This window comes from Zalophus californianus, chromosome 15 (genome assembly GCF_009762305.2).
Source record: "Zalophus californianus isolate mZalCal1 chromosome 15, mZalCal1.pri.v2, whole genome shotgun sequence".
In the NCBI taxonomy this organism is placed as follows: Eukaryota; Metazoa; Chordata; class Mammalia; order Carnivora; family Otariidae; genus Zalophus; species Zalophus californianus.
The window spans coordinates 31906255-31924467 of record NC_045609.1 but is presented as its reverse complement, the minus strand read 5'-3'; the positions used below and the strand labels follow the sequence as shown (position 1 = coordinate 31924467).

Here is an 18213-nt window from a genome sequence, read left to right as displayed (position 1 = left end):
TTTGTAATAGTGAAAAACTGCAAACAACCCAAATGCCCATCAACAAGTGAACAGATCAACAAAATGTGGTATATCCATACAATATAACACCGTAAAGTAAATTTTACTTAAGCCATAGAAAGGAAGAAACTATTGATACATGCAACCACAGGGGGTGAACCGCAAAGTAATTATGCTGAGTCATAAGAAGCCAGACACAAGAGTATCCGCTGTATGATCTGCATTTACATAAATTCTAGGAAATGCAACCTAACATACTGCGCCCGGAAGCAGATGAATGGTTGTCAGAGAAAGAAGGAAACCTGTAGGGACGATGGATATATGATATGTTTATAAACATGATCGTAGTGGTGATTGCACGAGAGCTCACATATGTCAAAACGCATCAAATTGTACAGTTTAGTTATGCGCAGTTTTTTGTAGGCCAATACCTCAATCAGTTGCCTTTAAAAAAGAAAAAGGTAATTTCGCGTCCGGGGTGACACGGCTGGTAAGTGGCAGAGCGCCATTCAAGCGCAGAAGTCCGCACCTGGAGCCCGCGTTCTCAGCCCCTGAGCTCCGGGGAACAAGAGCCCGGAAGAAAGTGCTGGAAGCGGGCAGAGGCCGAGAGCGCGGGTCGCGGCCGAGTTAACGATTACCGGTGGGCGGGTCCTCTCGGCCCCTCCCCGCCCGCGGCCCCGCGCGCCCGGCGCCGCCCCGCCGCCCCGCAGCTCCGCGGCCACCTGCTGCTCGACCGCGTCCGCACCTGCGCCGCGCCCGCACCTGCGCCGCGCCCGCCATGGTGAGGGGTCGCGCGCCGCCGCCCGCGGGGCCCGGGCGCGCGGGGGAGCGGAGGAGAGGAAGGGGCCTATTGCGGGGGCGGCGAGGGTGGGGGACGGTCCCTGCCAGCGCCTCGCCCGCCAGCCGCTCGCCAGGCTCGGAGAGCCCGGGCCTCTGCCCCGCTGCCACCCGCACCCTCGGTGGTGCCCCAGGGCGAGCTGAGGCCGGGAGAGGGGCGGTGGCGCGGCCGGGTGACAGCGAAGCGCAGCCCAGGCCTGGCCCTGCTCCCAGGCCCGTGTACCCAGGGCGCCTCGCGGCTGCAGGCACACATGAGCGGTGGGCCCAGGGCGGGGAGGGGGGGGGGGTTGGGCGGGAGAGGCAGCTGGTGAGCCCCGTAGACATCGCCCCCCCCTCGGTGGCAGGTTCTCGTCAACATTGAGGGGAGGGGGCGTCTGTGTGAGTGTGAGTAGGAGGGAGGCTGGTTCTGTTTCTCTTCGAGTCTGTTTACCACCCTCCTCGCTTGCACTTCTGGCACAGGGTCCTGCAAAGTCCCCTATGCACTGGGCGCTGCCCCCTGGCCTCAGAACCAGCCCCTGGTGCCTCGCTTGAGGCCTGTGCCCAGCAATGGGGACCCAATTGCTCAGGATCAGCCCAACCCTGCAGGCTGGTTTCCCCCCAGGACGCCCTTGGCGCTGTGCTCAGCCCTACTTCAATACCCCCACCCTCCTGGAGGTGACTGGAAGCCCTGGCAGGGGAGGAGAGTAGTATGTAGACCCGGGAAGCTTTACTAAACAGCCCCTTTCTGGTCCCAAAGCCTGAGGAGCAGTAGGGACTGTGGTGACAGCTGAGAAGGCACTTGGAAGGCTGTGGCTTGGAGGGAGGGCAGGGGGAGAGTGAGGCTGGTGGTGTGGTGCTCTGAGGCCCCAAAGATGCAGGCAGGGCGGGTAATCAGTAACCGGAGCGCACACTCCCCCAGATGACCAGGCCAGGCCTGGCCTGCGATTTACTAAGCAAACACTGCCCCTTCCCCCGCTCTGATCCCAGCTCTCAGAGGCACTTGTCATTTCAGCCCCAGGCTGTGAAACTTGGGCGATCCCCGAAGACTCTAAAGGCCAAGGGGTGCCTCCTAAGAGCTCACTAGTACCCACCTACTTCTTTCGGGGCCAGAGACCTAAGCAGTGGGTTCTGATGCCTGGGCTGACATCATTCATCTGGTTGCCTGGATACATGACCAGGCTTATCAGCCACTGAGAAGGGGCTGGATCTGGAATGGAGCAAGGGTTGAGCACAGGATACAGATCTCTCCGAGCTGAGGAAAGGAGCTGGACCAAGCCAGATCAGTCCAGAGAAAACAAGTGTTTTTCAGGAGAGAAAGATTGACTTAGAGGAGGCTGTACTGCTTTTCTAGTTCAACACCACACCTGCCGGGCCTAACAAGCCTGCTGGCCCCAGAAAGTCTCCTTTTACAAATGCAGATGGCAGGCCCTTAATAAGGATGGACTTTATTGATATGTCCCATTGGCTCCTCTTGCTGATCTGAAATGGAAGTTCTGGGCCCTTGCTACCTTTCAAGCCAAGGGAGGTGAGTGCCACAGGGCCACCCTGCTGGACGATGGCAGAACTGGGGCTTGAACCAGTCCTGCCAACGGCCCCCCACGGCTGCCAGGCTGCGGGCTGCCTCATGAAGCTAAATTAGCCTCCCTCACATTCTCTTCCCAGACCTTACTGGTTCATTTTTCCTTCAACACTCGATTAGTTTCTGTTGCAGAAGTCTCAATTCTGGGGTCCCATCAGTGCCTAGGCCTGGATCCATCCCCCTAGAGAATGGACCCGGCCTTTGCTTCCTTCTGTCTCTGAGGGTTCCACTCAGGGCCTGAACTGTACCAGCTTGGGCTGCCTGGAGGGCACTTTGCACAATAGGTAAATAGCCTGAGGCATTAGGCTTGCCAGTCACCCTGGGCCAAGTTACTTCCATTTTGGGCCTGAGCTCTGTTGGCTCAGGCTCCCCAGGCTGGCGGAGTAGACAAGAAGGTGGGAATCCGAAGCCCCCAGGCCTGGCAGCTGGTACTCAGAGGCTGCGTGGGGGCATGAGGAACACCCACTGGGAGGTAGTACCGGTGGGTGTACCCTGTGGTGTGGTGAAGAACCACCTGGAAGGTGTTTTAAGTGCTGGCTCCTTTGCCCCGGGCTGAGGAAGCAAACTCAGACTCCCTTTGAGAACAAGGCCTGTGCTCTTGAGGATGGAGGGGGGCGTGGGGGGAGATCTGTGGTCATTTTCCCTTTCTAGGCCTGTTTCCTTGAAGCACATTGCAGGCGTGGGGGTGAACTGGATACCGTCCATAACAGAAAAAGGAAGGTTGGACAGTCATGGATCCTCTTTCCCTGAAAAGTTGTGTAGTAACACATTCGCATCTGGGCTTCATTTTGCTTTTACTCCCTCATTATAATAAGAGACCTATGGTGGGGGGGGGGCGTTGTTGCTCAGCCCCAGGGACTTGCATCACACCTCAGGATTTTCTGTTCTCTGAGCAGAGTGTCAGAATCTAAGAACGTATCAGCGCGTGAGCCAGGGCCCCACCCCCAGGGCAGGGTGCCACCCTCAGTGCCTCCCTGACCATTGCGTTAGACCCGGCCACCAGAGCCCCCGGGGAGGCTGGCTGACTTCCGCTCGTGACTGGAAGGAATCTGTTGATTTCCTCTCCTAGGCTGGCAAAGCACATAGGCTAAGTGCTGAGGAGCGGGAGCAGTTGCTGCCAAACCTGAGGGCTGTGGGGTGGAACGAGCTGGAAGGCCGAGACGCCATCTTCAAGCAGTTCCATTTCAAAGACTTCAACCGGGTATGTCGCAGGGTGGGACAGAGTTTCTGAGACTGGGGCGGATGGGGTTACACTCCAGAACGTGTTCTCTCCCTTAAAGCCCTGCTACCCAAGCCCTTTCAGACGCTACCCTAGTCAGGTTGGAGTGTCATCCTTGGGGACTGGAGAGTGGGGAGATGGGTCTTGGGTTCTCCATACCCGGAACTCTTAGAGCAGCCCTCTGTCTCCAGAGCGCTGACCTGGGTCTCACTTCACTACATAGGCTTTTGGCTTCATGACGAGGGTGGCCCTGCAGGCTGAGAAACTGGACCACCATCCTGAATGGTTTAACGTGTACAACAAGGTGAGCGATGCGTGCCCAGCCAAGTCCTGAAGGCCCTTCGCTGGCCTTCCCTGGGGGCCTCCCCACCTAGAATCAACATGAACAGCCCTGCAAAATAGGCTCACTACAAATTAAAGAAGTGCAAATGAAAACACTGGTGAGAGAACAGGCGGTTAAGGTAGACAGTGAGTAGGCATCAAGAAGGCCGAACCACAGCAGGCAAGGCTGTGGGATCGGCCGTATTCGTGGCTAATAGCTCTAAATGGCCTAACCCCTCCTGGAGGTGTGGCGTGGAGGAATGAAAAAGTCGTCACCGGAGCTGAGAGTAGCATGCACAGCGAACAGCTCAGACCCCAGGCCAGGGCCACCACGGGAGGGTGTCCAGTGTTGCTAGAGACTCGGGAAGGCTGCCCCCCCAGGCCACAGTGTGGAGACCGGCTGCTACCCTGAAGTGCTCGGTGTGGCTGAGCCGCACAGCCATGACCCTCTCCTGCTCGGGGCCCGAACCTCTCATTTTGTTCCAGGTCCACATCACCCTGAGCACCCATGAGTGTGCCGGCCTTTCGGAACGGGACATAAACCTGGCCAGCTTCATCGAACAAGTAGCGGTGTCCATGACCTAGGCCCTGCCCTTCCTCTGTGAATTCTTCAGGGGAAGGGGGTGACTGAATCGGGAATCCAGGGAGGGAACCGGGGAGCCCTGAGATGTTACTGCAGCTGAACGGCCAAGTGGACCCTGCTGCCTCCGGCTAGGGGGAGTCCTTGCTATGGAAGGAGACGCCCACATCACCGCCACCCTTTCCTCCCCACACCCCTCTCCAGCCTTGGCGCTCTGTTACACGTACGCTGACTGAGTGCGATCTTCCCTTTCTGGAAGACTTGCTGGCAACAGTAACGGTCTTCTTGCCAGGCTGTGTCCTGCTCCCTTTCTAATTCATTTCCCAGGAAGCTGTGTCTAAGATGCACCAAGTCTTGTCTTAGAAACCAGGACCCTAAAGTCAACCCCATTGTATGTGACAGAAGCACCTGTGCTTTTATGCCTCAAATAAAACTCGTGTTTCACTTGGTCTCAGGCTCTAGAACCTTCCTTTCCACAGGTCAGTCCAAATTGGAGTCTAGAGGCATTTAAAGCACTTCCTCTGTGGGAGGCACTGTTCAAGGCATTGGGGGGGGGGGGCGGAGTGGGACCAGACCACCCTGTCTTCATGGAGGGGAATTAAGCAGGAAGCAGTAACTACCACTAGGCAGGATGAATGAAGTCAATGCTAGAGGCAAGGGTAAGAAATGAGCTAAGGGAACATGAAGTGATTGACGAGGGTAAGTCTGGACGCTTCTCTGACCTGTGCCTCGAAGACCTGAACGGGATCTTGAGGCAGGGGTAGCCGAAGTGGTACCATGACTAAAAGAAAAGGTTTGCAGGACACCTGTACTTATGCATGGTGGGATCTACGACTAGAAAGGCAGTCTGTGGCTGTCTTATGTTCTTCCTGGTCTCCAACATCCCAGGGGGAGATTTCTAATCGTGATAGTGTCTTGTGGTTTCTTAGAGACTTAGTCAGAGTCTCAAGGCTTGCCCGCTTTTACTGTGTAAGGGAGAGGACAAAAATCCTAGCTTACGAGGTGACAGGCTACTTACCATCTGAGCAGTTATGGAGCGGATTCCTACAACTCAGTCCTCCAACCTAGTAACTCTAGGATAGACTGTTCCCACTAATGTGCTGTGACTGGGAGAAGTTGCGGGGGCGGGCACAGAGCACAGTCTCCTCTCTCCCCAGTGCATGCCACGTGGATGGCAGTCTGCATATGCCATGATGCAGGATTGTGAAAAGCCCTTCTCCTGATGGGTTCTCATCCAAGATCCCCTAGCCTGAAGCTGCCTGCGTTCTAAGCTGACTTGCAAATGCCAGGGTTCCCTGGAGCAGACATTTAGCAATGTCACAACCCAGTCACCCTGGATGAGTTGGTCCTACAAGGGCCAGAAAAGAGGCAGAGGTTGGCATCCGAGAAATAAGCATATTGTTGGTAAAGGTACCAGCAGGATCTGAGACTTAACAATACCTATGTCAATGGCAGGTTCTCAGAAAACTTAATAATCAAAACCAGAGAGATTCTGATGGTGGTCCCCCATCTGCTCCACTTCTGAGTTCCCTTTTCCTAAGTGTGCTTTGATCTGACGACTGTGGATTAGGGGACAGAAGCCACCAGACACGGAGGTATGGAGCACGTGTTATGTCACCGTCCTGCCTCTGCTTACCCATGGATCGGGGGTTGAAAGACGCCAACCTAGAGGACACTACAGTTCTATGAAAGACTGATGTGGGACAAAAACATAAGTGATACTTTTTCAGAAACAAATGTTTATTCTACAATTCGTGCAAATAACTGACATTGTAGGGGAAGATGTTAAGGACAGATTATGAAAAAGAAAGCTCAAGAGAAAGGGTGGCAATTAGGACTCCAACTTGAGAAAAAGGCTCACAAACGCTGACTTTTGCTGACCCAGGCTGTAGTTGATGGCTGTCAAGTCAGGCCTCTGTCATCACTTCTCCGCTGCTGGGTCTGGCTACAGGTGGCTCGTTGCTACCAAGAACCCTCAGAGAAGGCAAAGGGGTTCACCGTGGTTAAGTAGCAGGTGCAAGCATCCAAACCCCAACTCTTGGACGGAAGGGGCCAGGCCTCCTAACCAAGCATATCCTGGCCTCATCCTCTTAAGGTTAACCCCAAAGCAAGCAGGTGCTCAGGAAACCAAGTCATTTAGCAGAAAACTAGCAAAGACGGCATTCCTTAGCTTGATTCTGGCAAAGTCCAAACGGGTTGAAAAGCTGGGTTACCTGTGTGACAGGCTCCAGGCCTCCGGAAGGACTTCTCACTTCTTACTTGTAATGGAACAAGATGCCCAGCGGTTACATGTGCAGAGGTATTCTAAGGGGTTCCATCCACTCCCAAACCATGGAAGCCAGTGCCCAGCTGGCTGCAGCCCACCCTGGAGGGCTCAATCCATCATTAACGTATAGGCGGAAGTAGATGGTGAAGAGGACAGAAGACACAAGCTGGGCCTGGGCCCTGGGGAACTAAAGACCTGAGTTCCAGACCCCCTTAAAGCAGGTATGACCAGCACTCCTGGTGAAGCCTCCCGTGGAGGTGCTCTCGCCCACAGACGGCTAGCGCCCTGAAATCTCCGCGGCCACACACAACCATTTCACCACAAGGGGGCGATCTCCCACCGGCAGCCAGTTCTCCAGCGGCCACCACCCAACCCGGGATCTCCGGCTGCCCCTACAGAAACAAATGAATGCAACCAGCCACGTCGGTTAAGATTTCGGTCATTTAATTATGGAATTGCTTTTTAAGATATTATTGCTGCAATTAGGAAGGGAGCACTGAGCTGGGAAGAAAGAAGTTAAATACAGAAAAGATTTAAAAGAGGCAAGTACCATTTTCCAAGTATAAAACCGGTAATATTAAAAGTGACAGGGCAGTAGGGTCACGCGGCTGCTTACTCTGTGTAGAAACCAGATGCTACAGTTTCTGCAGAGGCCAATGTGACATCTGCTAGCAACATGACATCTGAAGACATTCTGCCCGCCTCTGCCAGACTAGGTGTTCCTAGGCGCGCAGGTATGCATAGACTGGAAAGCCCACAAGTGTCAGGCAAACTAAGGCTTGTGCTATAAAGTGGCTACAGGAGGTCCCTTTGAAAAACACCGCTGCCCCCGGGACAGCAGAGGAAGGGCCCGCAGATGCTGGAAGCAACAGCACACTCTATCGGGCACAGGCTTCTCCATTTTCACAGATGACAAACCACAGTGGTGCCGGTGGGGTGGTTCTGGGTCCCGGGTCTTCCTTCAACACCATGAACGCGCCGGAGACCCAGGAGCCCTGGCGCACAGCTCCGGCCACAGCAACTCTCTCGGGAGGTGCCTCCAGTTCAGCGACGGGAAGGAACTCGGCTCCCGCGTCCAAAGGATCTTAGCGTCTCCCTCTAACATGCACGCGTGCGCGCGCACACACACACACACACACACACACACACACAAACGCACAAGAGGAACACACACACTCCAGCCCTGCAATGACACGGCCAGCTCGTCACAGTTATTGTGGAGGAAGTACAGTGCCAGGAGCCACTTCATACAAACATGCCACGGAGCCCGGGGGACAGTCTGGTTGTCATGGCCCTCCTGGCCGGCGTTCCCAGTGAGGGAGGCCAGAGGACAGCAGCCTGAAGAGGCTGAATGGTTCAGGAGTCCCTGAGAAGGGGATTGGAACAGAGGCTATTTGCTCCTGACTTACCCTTAAAATCCTCCCCCACCCAAATAAAAGCTCAAAGACTGACCCATTTCCCCGAGGGCCTGGGTCAGGAGTAGCCCCCCACTGCTCTCTGCTGAGGAAAAAAGGCACACCGTATGTCATCTTCAGAGGAAGACAGTGGCTCCACCTAGATCAGGGCCCTGTGCAAGGGTGAGGAGGGTGGGGAGTGGGCGCAGGGTTTGGTCCTGTCCCTGCACCACCCTGAGCTACTAGTCTTAGGAAGGAATCCCAGGCCCCAGGCCCCAGCTGACCGTTACTATCATGCTCTCCTAGTCCAAAGTTAGCCGGGGCTAAGAAGTGTCCAGTACCTGAGGCTAAACTGCCATAGTACCTGTGGGAGCTGAACAGACGGAAAGAGGCAGGAGGGACACACGAATGGGGAGAAGTTTCCTTGCCTTGGAGGCTCTCTCACGTGCTCCCTGCACCCACCTAGGGTAAATCAAGGCAACTTGTGAAGGTGCTCTGAGCTGTTCCTTCAAGCAAACATTCTCAGACGAGATGGCTTACAACAGTGGGTGAGGGGAGGACCACCACCAACTCTAGGGACATATATTCCAATGTGACCCTCAGAGAACTTGAGAAAAGGCTCTGGTTTCCGATCCTCAGCAGCCCAGGAGAGGGTTCGGCTGTGCTCCCAACGCTGCCGACGCAGACAGGAAGCACCAGGGCCAGAAAGGCCTAGGCTCTCCAGAAACCGCGTTGTCTTCCTAATCCAGGGGAACAACAACAAACCAATGGGAGCACGATTTCAAACACAAATCTCCAAAGATGGTGGTCACCAAGTATCAAGCGGGGACAGCAGAGGGCCACTCCAAAGCCTGCCTTCACAGACTGAGCAGACACGCTCAGCCATTCTAATCCCGAAAAAGAGGAACAGCGGCCTGTCCATCTGTGTCCTGGAAAAAGAAACTGAGCTGAACTACATGACTCTGTGAAACAACTCACCTACTCGAAGAGGAGGCTGAGAAGGCCTCGTGCTTAGAGGGTACCTAACTCCCACCCGGGGAAACATCTTCCGATCTGCCTCGCCAGTCCACCGGAGAGAACGCAAAAAACCTTCATCACATAAACCACCCCAGCCTCCGTAAGACTCAGGACCGGTCAGAGCTGCCACACAATGATTAAATGAAGTTGAAAGCTAGAAGGTTAGAGAAGAAAATGGCTAAAACAATCCCTAGGGTAACATTTGAGAACAAGGGCAAAATAATTAGGTAACGGACTCCTTCAGGGTCTCCACATTAAAGACCACAGAAGGATGACAAGAGGAGGAACAAGAATCCCGAGGATCAAGGAGTCCCGCGGTCTGTGTCGTCGTGCTCCACGGAGCAAGACCAGATGCTGAAACTGTGCGTGGCCTGTTCCACGGCCCGAGAACCCTCTGAAGGCCAGGCGCCCCTCAGGGCCACAGAGGGTCCAGGCTCAGCGGGGTTTCGGAGAACCATTCATCTGGCTGCTCTGGGTTACTGTATCAGTGCTGAAAAGGCTGTCCAAGAAGACTGAGGACAATTCTGCGACCAGGTTCCTGTCGACGGTCGTCTGGGCCATGCCATAGATCGCACCCTACAAATCCAGTCAGAGAGCATTACTGGCAATGAGGCGTACAGGGGCGGAGATGAGGTGTATGGGGGTGGAGATGAAGCTGTGGCTCTGATCCCCCCGTCTCCGCCTTCTGTGTCTGCTCCTCCCCGGCTCCGTGCCCACCCCAGACAGCTCTTCACAGGTACTTGCCGGTCTGCCTTTCAGCCCAAAGAAACTGGCCTATGGGATTTGCCATAGAAAATTCCAGAGAAAACAGGCTTATTGTCTTTCCTGTGTCAACACTTTCTGTTCGAAGGGACATGACCACCACGTGCCTTTGTTATGACACGTTCAAATTTACAAGGTGCTTTATATACAGCACACCTCACTTGACACCAAAGAGCCTGGGAACGGGTGAGGCGGAGGTCATCAGCTCCAAGGAATAAGGTTTATGGAGATGGGACAGAGGCAGGACCAGACTCGAGGTCACCTGGTTCTTCCAAACCTCCCACAACACCTGAACTTCCACAGGAAGAAAAAAATCCCAAGCGTCCCTACCATTCCTGTGGTCTTTGCTTTAGGATTCTTCATGATCTGAGTGACAGACTCCCGGATGTCCTTGAGGAACCGTATGGCTACTCGCTTCCGGGTGTGTACTAGCGTGATGCAGAAATGGATACTGTGGGAGAAGAGAGAGACAGGCAGAGATGAACCTTGGGAAAAGAAAACAAAGTTCTAAAATAAAGCGGCGCCACATACTGGAATTTATGGCTCGCTTCTTCATGTTATTTGTGACAAGTGTTCCCAGTCCTGGGCATCAGGGCTCTCAAATACACGGGGGCTGTCAAGCACGGGCCGGCATGAGGGTTTCATGCCTCCGTGTGAGCAACATCCCGACAGAGGGAGGACCCCTCCCCTCAAAAACTGTCAACTGATATGCCTTCAGCCATGGGGCCACCAAAGGGATGCTCTCCTTGTAGATGATAAGCCCTCATGGGCAAAGGGCCACAGGGATCTTGAAGGACTTCAAGGCACAGAAGAAACTCTCACGCCCCCTAAAGGGAGACTGAGGTACAGAGGGATCGTGAAGAGGAAGAAGCTGAGTCCAGGTGGGACTGGCAACAGCACCAGGAAGTGAAAGGATCGGGGTGCACAGAGGGCACGGGGGGCCTCTGCCATCGGGGTGTGGTGTTTATTTACAGGCATCGTGGGAGATGAAATGACAGAAGCATATTACAGGACAGGGCAACAGGCCTGAACGATGAGAGGCCCTGTGGAGGGTTCTGAGCTAAGTATGACTCAGGTCACAGGTCCGTCGGCAAGGGCAATCTGATGGCGGTGTACGAGATGGGGCGGGGAGTACACAGCCCAGGAAGAGGGAAGGGGCGGCGGGGGAGGGGCTCGTGACTGACCGCTGGTCTCTTGTAAAGCTCATCGTCTTGTCCTTGATACTGAGTAATGTCAGGTGGTGAGGTAAAATCCCACGGATACTCCGTCAGTCCTGAAGCGCTGGCCTCACTGTCAGTCTCTAGGCTTCGGGTCACCCTCCTACCCGAGCTGTTGCGAAGTCACAGAGTGCAGTGAGGGCAGGAGGCTCCTCGGGCTTACCTGGGTGGGAACTGCAGCTGGTTCAGGTTCCAGCCCTTAGCAGTCATCAGGTTAAACAGTCGGTAGATGTCAAAATCTCGGGAGCCCAGAGCAATGACTGACAACTGGGGATTCCCAAAAACAAAGATGCCTTTGATATTTTCCAGTCTTAAAACAAACAAAAAAAGGAATAGAAAGGAAATTTCAGTCACATATACTCCTCGGGCCATCATCTCTTTCATCGTGCAAATGTCTCCCCTATAACACAATCTAATCTTTTAGGGCTTCAGCTCGCTCACCTTCTAGTATCAGGTGGCAAGACTGAGATCAGTGGTTCCCAAACATTACAAATACTCAAAGGCCCAAACCCCACTGAGCTCCAGTGAGTCAGAACCACTGGCTCCTACCCTGTCTGCCCAACTCCCAAATTGTGATATGCCCCAGGGTCATCTGAGGCATAAAAGATACACTTAAAAAAAATCCTGGCAAAATGACCCCTCCATCTCTTCAATTTCAAAAATCATATACGTAATCCCTAAAGCAAGAAATCGTAAAGCAGTTCACAACAGATGGGTCTATTGGCTGGGTACGTGCAGGCTTTCTTCGAATGAGACATGTCTACTGGCCGCTTTCACTCACCCTCCAGATTCTGAAAAAGCCTCCCCAGTGCGGGTGAGCCACAGAGACAGGCAGGGGGCACACGAACAGTGGGTCAGACAAACATGCAGCCTCGTTCTAGCCTCATCTCACCCTGGGTCCCCCCCCCCCGCCCTTCCCCCGTTCGTTCCCTCTGCCTCATCGCCGACACTGTTCCACCAGCGACTCCCCAAGTGTGAGCCCTAGACCCACAGCTTCAGTATCCACTGGGGGCTTCCCAGAAACGCAAGTCCTCAGACTCCCACTCCAGATGGACGGAGTGAGAATCCTAGGAGTGGGGCGCAGCAACCTGTGTTGTGACAGGTCCTCCCGATGATTAAGATGCGTGCTCAAGTGTGAGAACCGCGGTGTAAAGGATGACGCTGCACAGTGCGTGGGCACGTGGTAAGAGCTGCCGGTCGTGAAGACACGCTGGCCCACAGGTGAAGCCTGGGTCTGACCCTCCAAGTCCCAGCAGAGCCAGGGAGTTTCTCCTCCCAGGCCGGCGCCACACTCCTAAGCCGCTGTCCTAAGCCCCTGGTCGCTAGGGGATGCTGAATGGGCCGGGAGCTATGGGTGCTTGGCCAGGCAGATGCCTCGGGCCTATGAGCAGACAAAGCAAGAGACGAGGTGGACCCCCAATCCTCCACACATACTCTGACTTGAGGAAGCGAGTGGTTTTGATGATCTGTTTGGTGGCCTCAACATAGCCGCTCTCACCGAAGTGCATCAGGGCAGCCCAACAGGCCGCACTGATGCCTCCGGGCCGGGAGCCCGCGATGGTCGGGGAGGCGTAGATGCCGCCCTGCCAGTCTGTCGCCACGAAGAACTGATGGCTCCTGTACTTCTTGTCACTGTAGAGCAGCACGGAGGAGCCTTTGGGGGCGTAGCCGTACTGAGGGGAGAAGCGCACAGGTGAGCACCCAGCTCCCAGGCAGGCCCGCCCCGCAAGCTCCCCGCACACACTTCTCCTTCACGTGCCCGTTTCCCACCGCGTCCCACTCGCACCGACAACCCACACTCAGAACGTTACGGGTGCAGGGCGCTGCGGGGACGGGGCTGAAATGCCCCGTGAGGGCTGACGCTTCTGGGCCCCTCACCCAGCACGTGGCTTCTCTATGTAAACCGCACTCCAGGGCGGTGCGTCACGGTGGAAGCAAAGATAAATTTCCACTGGCAACCGGGGGAAAGGGTAGAAGTCACGTCACCTGGAGCGACTAAAATCACAAGCTGACTCCCGTCCCGTCTCTTTTATACTTCCTTTTTTAAGACCATCACGGTGTTCAGCATCTAGAAGCTACTGAATCCAGCCTAAAAACAACCTACGTACTTGGTTTCCTTATAGAAATGTGCCCTCCTAGTGAACTCCCGCTGCCGCGAACATGGAGCCAGCCTCACTCCCTGACCCACACCGGGAGAGACGGTAAGGAAGAGGGCACGGGGGTCGCCTGGGTGCGAGGCGAAACCAAATCAGATCCCGACGGAAGATTCGCGGGCATCACGTAAGAGTCTGAAAAACAGGTCTCCACTATGCTTGAGATGAAAACAAGCTCTGCGAGTGTCTTCAGCACAGAGCACACATTCCTGAGGCTGCTGCTTCTCCCACGTCTGCATGTAGCTGCAAAGCCATCCCGGCCACCAGGGTGGTGGCATCCGAACATTCCTGAGCACGCAGTTCTGCCCTCTCTCCAAAGGACTCTTCCTTTAGCTGGCTCCTGTCACGTGGGGCAGCAGCCCCGTGGTGTGGGAGCTCAGCACCAGCATACCTCCTCCCAGGAGTCCCACTATCAAATTCATCGCTACCCTCCACCCCAGAGAATCTCAGAGCTTCAGGGAACATTTTTCTAGGGGCCCTTGTCCTGGCATGTCCCAGCTACATACAGTCAGTGGCTGCAGAAATTCTCTGAGCCACATGCCACAAACAGGTCCCTCTGCACGATTACGTGTCACCTCTAGCACTATACTTTGTCACCTGAACCAGCTACGCGGGTGAGAGCAAAGAGCCAGATTTAATTTTACATTTTGGGCAGAAGTTAACACTTTAACCAATTTATTTTGTTGATAGTCAAAATAATCAGGTGCCTCCTTTGATTAACATTTGGTCCCTTCCCTGTCTCACCTTGTGGGTATCAGCTGAAATGCTGGTCACACCTTTCACCCGGAAATCAAATGGTTGCTCCAGTGGGTATCCTGCTTTCTCCATAAAGACGATGAGGAAGCCCCCCAGACAAGCATCTACATGAAGAGGTATTTTGTATTTGACAGCCAGCTAGTTCCAGAAAACAAAGACCACAAGAGAATTTCATTTATAGCCATATAACAAAAACTTTGCAAGACACAGGTGGAAAGATGTGCTGCAACCCCAAGGCCACTGTATACTGCATCTTTCAGGCTTTAAAAAACTGGCTAGTTTTCACATTCCTAATAAAGTTCATGTTTTAAATGCATTTAGGCTTCAAAATAATTCCTCTGAAATGTGGTATTTTATATTTAAATACACAGGGCTTCAACTTCACTATAAAATCAAGCAGGAAACGAGCAGCCCTCTGATGCAGGGGGAAGAGTCCTGCTTTAGTAACTGCAGGCTGGGGAGCAGTGGGCGCTAGGCGGGTGGCGCTATTGGATGCCACCCTCTGGTAGGCAGGCTCCTACATGCAGCTTATTTTCCCGGCTGAATTGAAATGCCCGTACTCTTTCAGAATATCCAGTCTTCTTCCCACAGCAGAGCCAGTTAACTTTCTGAGGCTCCAAACAGAGCTGCAGGGCTTCCTATGGGCCTCAGGAAATTTGTGCACAAATCTAAACTCAGGCTTGCTTCTCCCTGCCGAGTACTGCACCATTAGATTCTATTTTCAAATCTCAGCTTGAGTGCCTGGCAGGCCATTTCCCCCACGTACCTTGGCCACTTCCGGGACAGGATCGATGATACCATGAGGAAACTGGGGGGTAGAACAGACGAGCATGGCCGTGTTCCTGGAGATGGCTCTCCTCATTGCCTAGGGGTTGAAAGGTGAAAGGAAAATGAGAAGCCACGTCAGAATGCCAAGAGCACTCCAGGCCCCCAGCTCGGGGTCTGCGCTCCTCTAGCCCACCTCCTCCCATCTCTCCAACCCAGGAGAAGACAGCCCCCCGCCACGGCGGCAGCACAGACAGGGCCAGAGGGCTCCAGCGGGGGGGACAGTCTGTGGCCACAACACGGCAAATCACTGTGGGAGGAAAAACGGCATCGGGCCAAGAGGCAGATGAGCCTATGCGAGTCCCAGCCCCACTCACGAGCGTGGAAACCTGGGGCACACGATTTAACTCCACCCAGACCGTGTCCTCACTCGTGTACTGCAAAAGGACTGACAGTTTCTACAGCCTCCCTGGGCTGTCACAAGGCTCACGTGTAATTTTTACAGCATCCCGACACTGGAGAGTTCTCCACACAGGCACGGCATAAAAATAACGACTAAAGGACGACTATCAGGTCTTCAAAAAAGAAAGCCTGCCACTTGTGACGGCACGGATGAACCTGGAGGACACTGCTGAGTGTAGTAAGCCAGGCACAGAGACACAAATGCTGCATGACCTCACATATACGGCACCTACAACAGTCAACCTCAGAAGCAGAGAGTAGAATGGCGGTTGCCAGGGGCCGGAGGATGAGGGGCACCAAGTTTCAGTGACGCCTGACAGGAAGATCTGGACCGCTCGCGGACGGCCGTGTGACCACGCGTAACAATACCGCACTGTGTGCCTGAAATCAGCTAGCAGTCGGGAGAGCAGCCCTATGTATTCTAACCCAGAAAAAAGGAACATGATAGAAGATCGTAACTATTTGAGGGGATGGAATTTGCTCAATAGTGCGACTGTGGTGATTCGTCTGCAATGTGTACAAGTGTCATCAGAATATCAAGCTGGGACCACAGATATGTACAATTTTTTTTGTCAACTATCAGTCAGTGTATCAATAAAGACAGCAGGCAGCAATAACGCTAGCGCTAAGAAATTGGGTAGTTTAGTTCTGAAAAGATGCAGTTACTGTTACATTGGGGAGGATATGGATGCGAGCTCATGAAAACCGCAGGGAGAGTCCTGGGGCAAGTCAGTCTGTGCTCTTTTTACAGAGAGGAGAAAGCGATGTTGCTGAAGCAAAACCCAGGTCAGCAAAGTCTCAAGTCAGGGGCTGGATCATCTTTGCTATCAGAGCCCACGAATTTATGAAAACCCTGAGCCGTACTCCATCACCACGGCTGGTGGCAGCTTGGCAGCTCCCGCACCTAGAGTCCGAGGCCTTTGGAGCCTCTCTGTGAGACACTGGAAAACACCAGTCAGTCAGGTGCATCCCTGCTCCTCACGGTCCATGGCACGAAATGGCCCTTCAGGGGAACTCACCCGAACATCCACCTCCATCATTTTGTTCAGTGGAACCCGTATAATCTTCATCCCAAAATAATTGGCTGCTTTGTCAAATGCAGCATGGGCACTTTGGGGGGCCACACTAAATGACAGAGAAGAGAGTAATGAAATTCCAATAAAAGCAGGGCTCAAGAGAGAGCCTATTTAGCAGCAGCTCATCTACGTCACCAGGAGTAAACGTCTAATTATTTTTCCTCATGTTTTTACAAGTGTTTATATTGTTTTACTTTTCTTTTTAAGCACAAAGAAAAAGAGGTCAACTGATTTTCTACAGAAATCTTCTCCCTCTGGTTTAGGAAATCCAAAGCATAAAGCAGGGCTGACAGGCAGGAGACGAGGGACCTGGGAATTTGGATCAGATTGGCATCAGGCAGAGCCTTCTCGTGCTGGCCATCCAAAGCCAGGGAGCCGTTGGTGGGGGCACGATGACATGACACACGGCCAAGCAGGAACCTAAGTCTGCTTGTATCAGGTCAGTGGTTCCTTCCAGCTCTGAAAGCCCACGAGCCTATAAGAAACTATAATTCCCAGTGTTCCTACATACTTAGAAGCAGCACTTCAAATAGTACTGAAACAGGGGTGCCTGGCTGGCTCAGCTCAGTCAGTAGAGCCTGCGACTCTTGATCTTGGGGTTATGAGTGCAAGGCTCACACTGGGCGTAGAGCTTACTTAAAAAAAAACAAAAAAAAGACAAATAGCACTGAAAAGGTTAGTTAAGTATTTGCTTTCAGACTTCTCTCAATTACTGCACTCTCAAAATCAATGTGTTCCCTTTAAGGAAGGAAAGACTATTGCTGAGTACCAAGCACTAAGATTTATGTATGGAGAAAGATGGCAGCCTTATTTATTCTCTTAGGCTGCACAGCATGAGATCACATGCAACCCTTAGTCACTGATACTTGTAGGAAAACAGTAACCCAGAGGATGTAGAACACTCTGGGCAAAGAGAGAGTCTAGAGAAAAGAATGCAGCCAAATATCAAAGTTATGTCTATGGGGTGGCATTATGGATAAATCTCAAAAAGATTTTAAAAATTTCTCCTCCCAGGGGTGCCTGGGTGGCTCAGTCGTTAGGCGTCTTGCCTTCAGCTCAGGTCATGATTCCAGGGTCCCCTGCTCCGCGGGAAGCCTGCTTCTCCCTCTCCCACTCACCCTGCTTGTGTTCCCTCTCTCGCTGTCTGTCAAATAAATGAATAAAATCTTTAAAAAAAAAATTTTTTTTTCTCTCCTCCCAGAAAACAGCCCTCAGGCTGAAATTTTCTTAGGAAGCACTTTGAGGCAGCCTATTATATTTAAGTAATTTTCCCTGAACTTAAGGGATTATTAGAGAGTTTTCCTTAGGCTCCAGATTATTTATAATATCACAAAATTCAAAGATGTAGTCCTGTTCAACCTGTCACTTTTAGGAAAAGGAGCTCATTCTTGCTTTCAGTATATACCACGTATAAACTTGGGGGTTGGGAAAGGGAATGACCTTTAAAATTAACTGGCTGATCCACTTAGGATTCTGTGGAATGTGAAGGGATAAGGGTCAAGGGCGCAAGACAGGATGAACGAGGACTGAACTGCCAGAGGAAGAGGGAAGAGAAGTAGAAAACAGATGGTCAAGTTGTTTCCAACCACAGTACTCCAAACAGTTAAATCCAAAGGAAACACATACATACATTTCTGGAGTTTTGATCCCATTCTCAAAGGCCAGGTCCCGGTAAGCTTTGCAGGCCATGAGTATGCTTTCTGTTCCCCCAGAGGTCACCTGTAATAAAGAAGCAATGTCATCCATGCAGTGCAGTGAGGCCGGCTGTCAGCATGCACGGCCCACCTTATCTTGGTGGCGCCCGGTGCAGCAGCAGGTAATGTCTGCGAG

General features: G+C 53.1%; 2 protein-coding genes across 3 annotated transcripts in view; one reads left to right on the top strand and one right to left on the bottom strand.

The window, feature by feature from the left end:
• The first annotated feature begins 675 nt into the window (after positions 1–675).
• PCBD1 (pterin-4 alpha-carbinolamine dehydratase 1) lies at positions 676–4964 on the top strand. Its single transcript, XM_027596200.2, has 4 exons — positions 676–781; positions 3465–3596; positions 3838–3918; positions 4422–4964. The coding sequence occupies exons 1-4, from the start codon at positions 779–781 to the stop codon at positions 4518–4520; spliced, it is 315 nt and encodes a 104-aa protein (XP_027452001.1). The 5' UTR covers positions 676–778; the 3' UTR covers positions 4521–4964.
• Positions 4965–7208: 2244 nt separating this feature from the next.
• SGPL1 (sphingosine-1-phosphate lyase 1) overlaps positions 7209–18213 on the bottom strand; it is a 55695-nt gene continuing 44690 nt past the window's right edge. For both annotated transcript variants that reach the window (XM_027596258.2, XM_027596261.2), the window contains exons 8-15: positions 18014–18102; positions 16327–16432; positions 14847–14945; positions 14069–14218; positions 12606–12844; positions 11335–11481; positions 10285–10405; positions 7209–9768 (exon numbers count right to left, since the gene is read on the bottom strand). In XM_027596258.2, coding sequence (XP_027452059.1) covers positions 9628–9768; positions 10285–10405; positions 11335–11481; positions 12606–12844; positions 14069–14218; positions 14847–14945; positions 16327–16432; positions 18014–18102 — 1092 coding nt within the window. In that variant the 3' untranslated portion in view covers positions 7209–9627. The remainder of the gene's footprint in view (positions 9769–10284; positions 10406–11334; positions 11482–12605; positions 12845–14068; positions 14219–14846; positions 14946–16326; positions 16433–18013; positions 18103–18213) is intronic.

Bases quoted from the DNA above. Each gene is read 5' to 3' on its own strand.
- PCBD1 (XM_027596200.2), top strand. The intron at 3,597-3,837 runs GTATGTCGCAGG...TTCACTACATAG, and splicing joins ATTTCAAAGACTTCAACCGG to GCTTTTGGCTTCATGACGAG. The intron at 3,919-4,421 runs GTGAGCGATGCG...ATTTTGTTCCAG, and splicing joins GGTTTAACGTGTACAACAAG to GTCCACATCACCCTGAGCAC.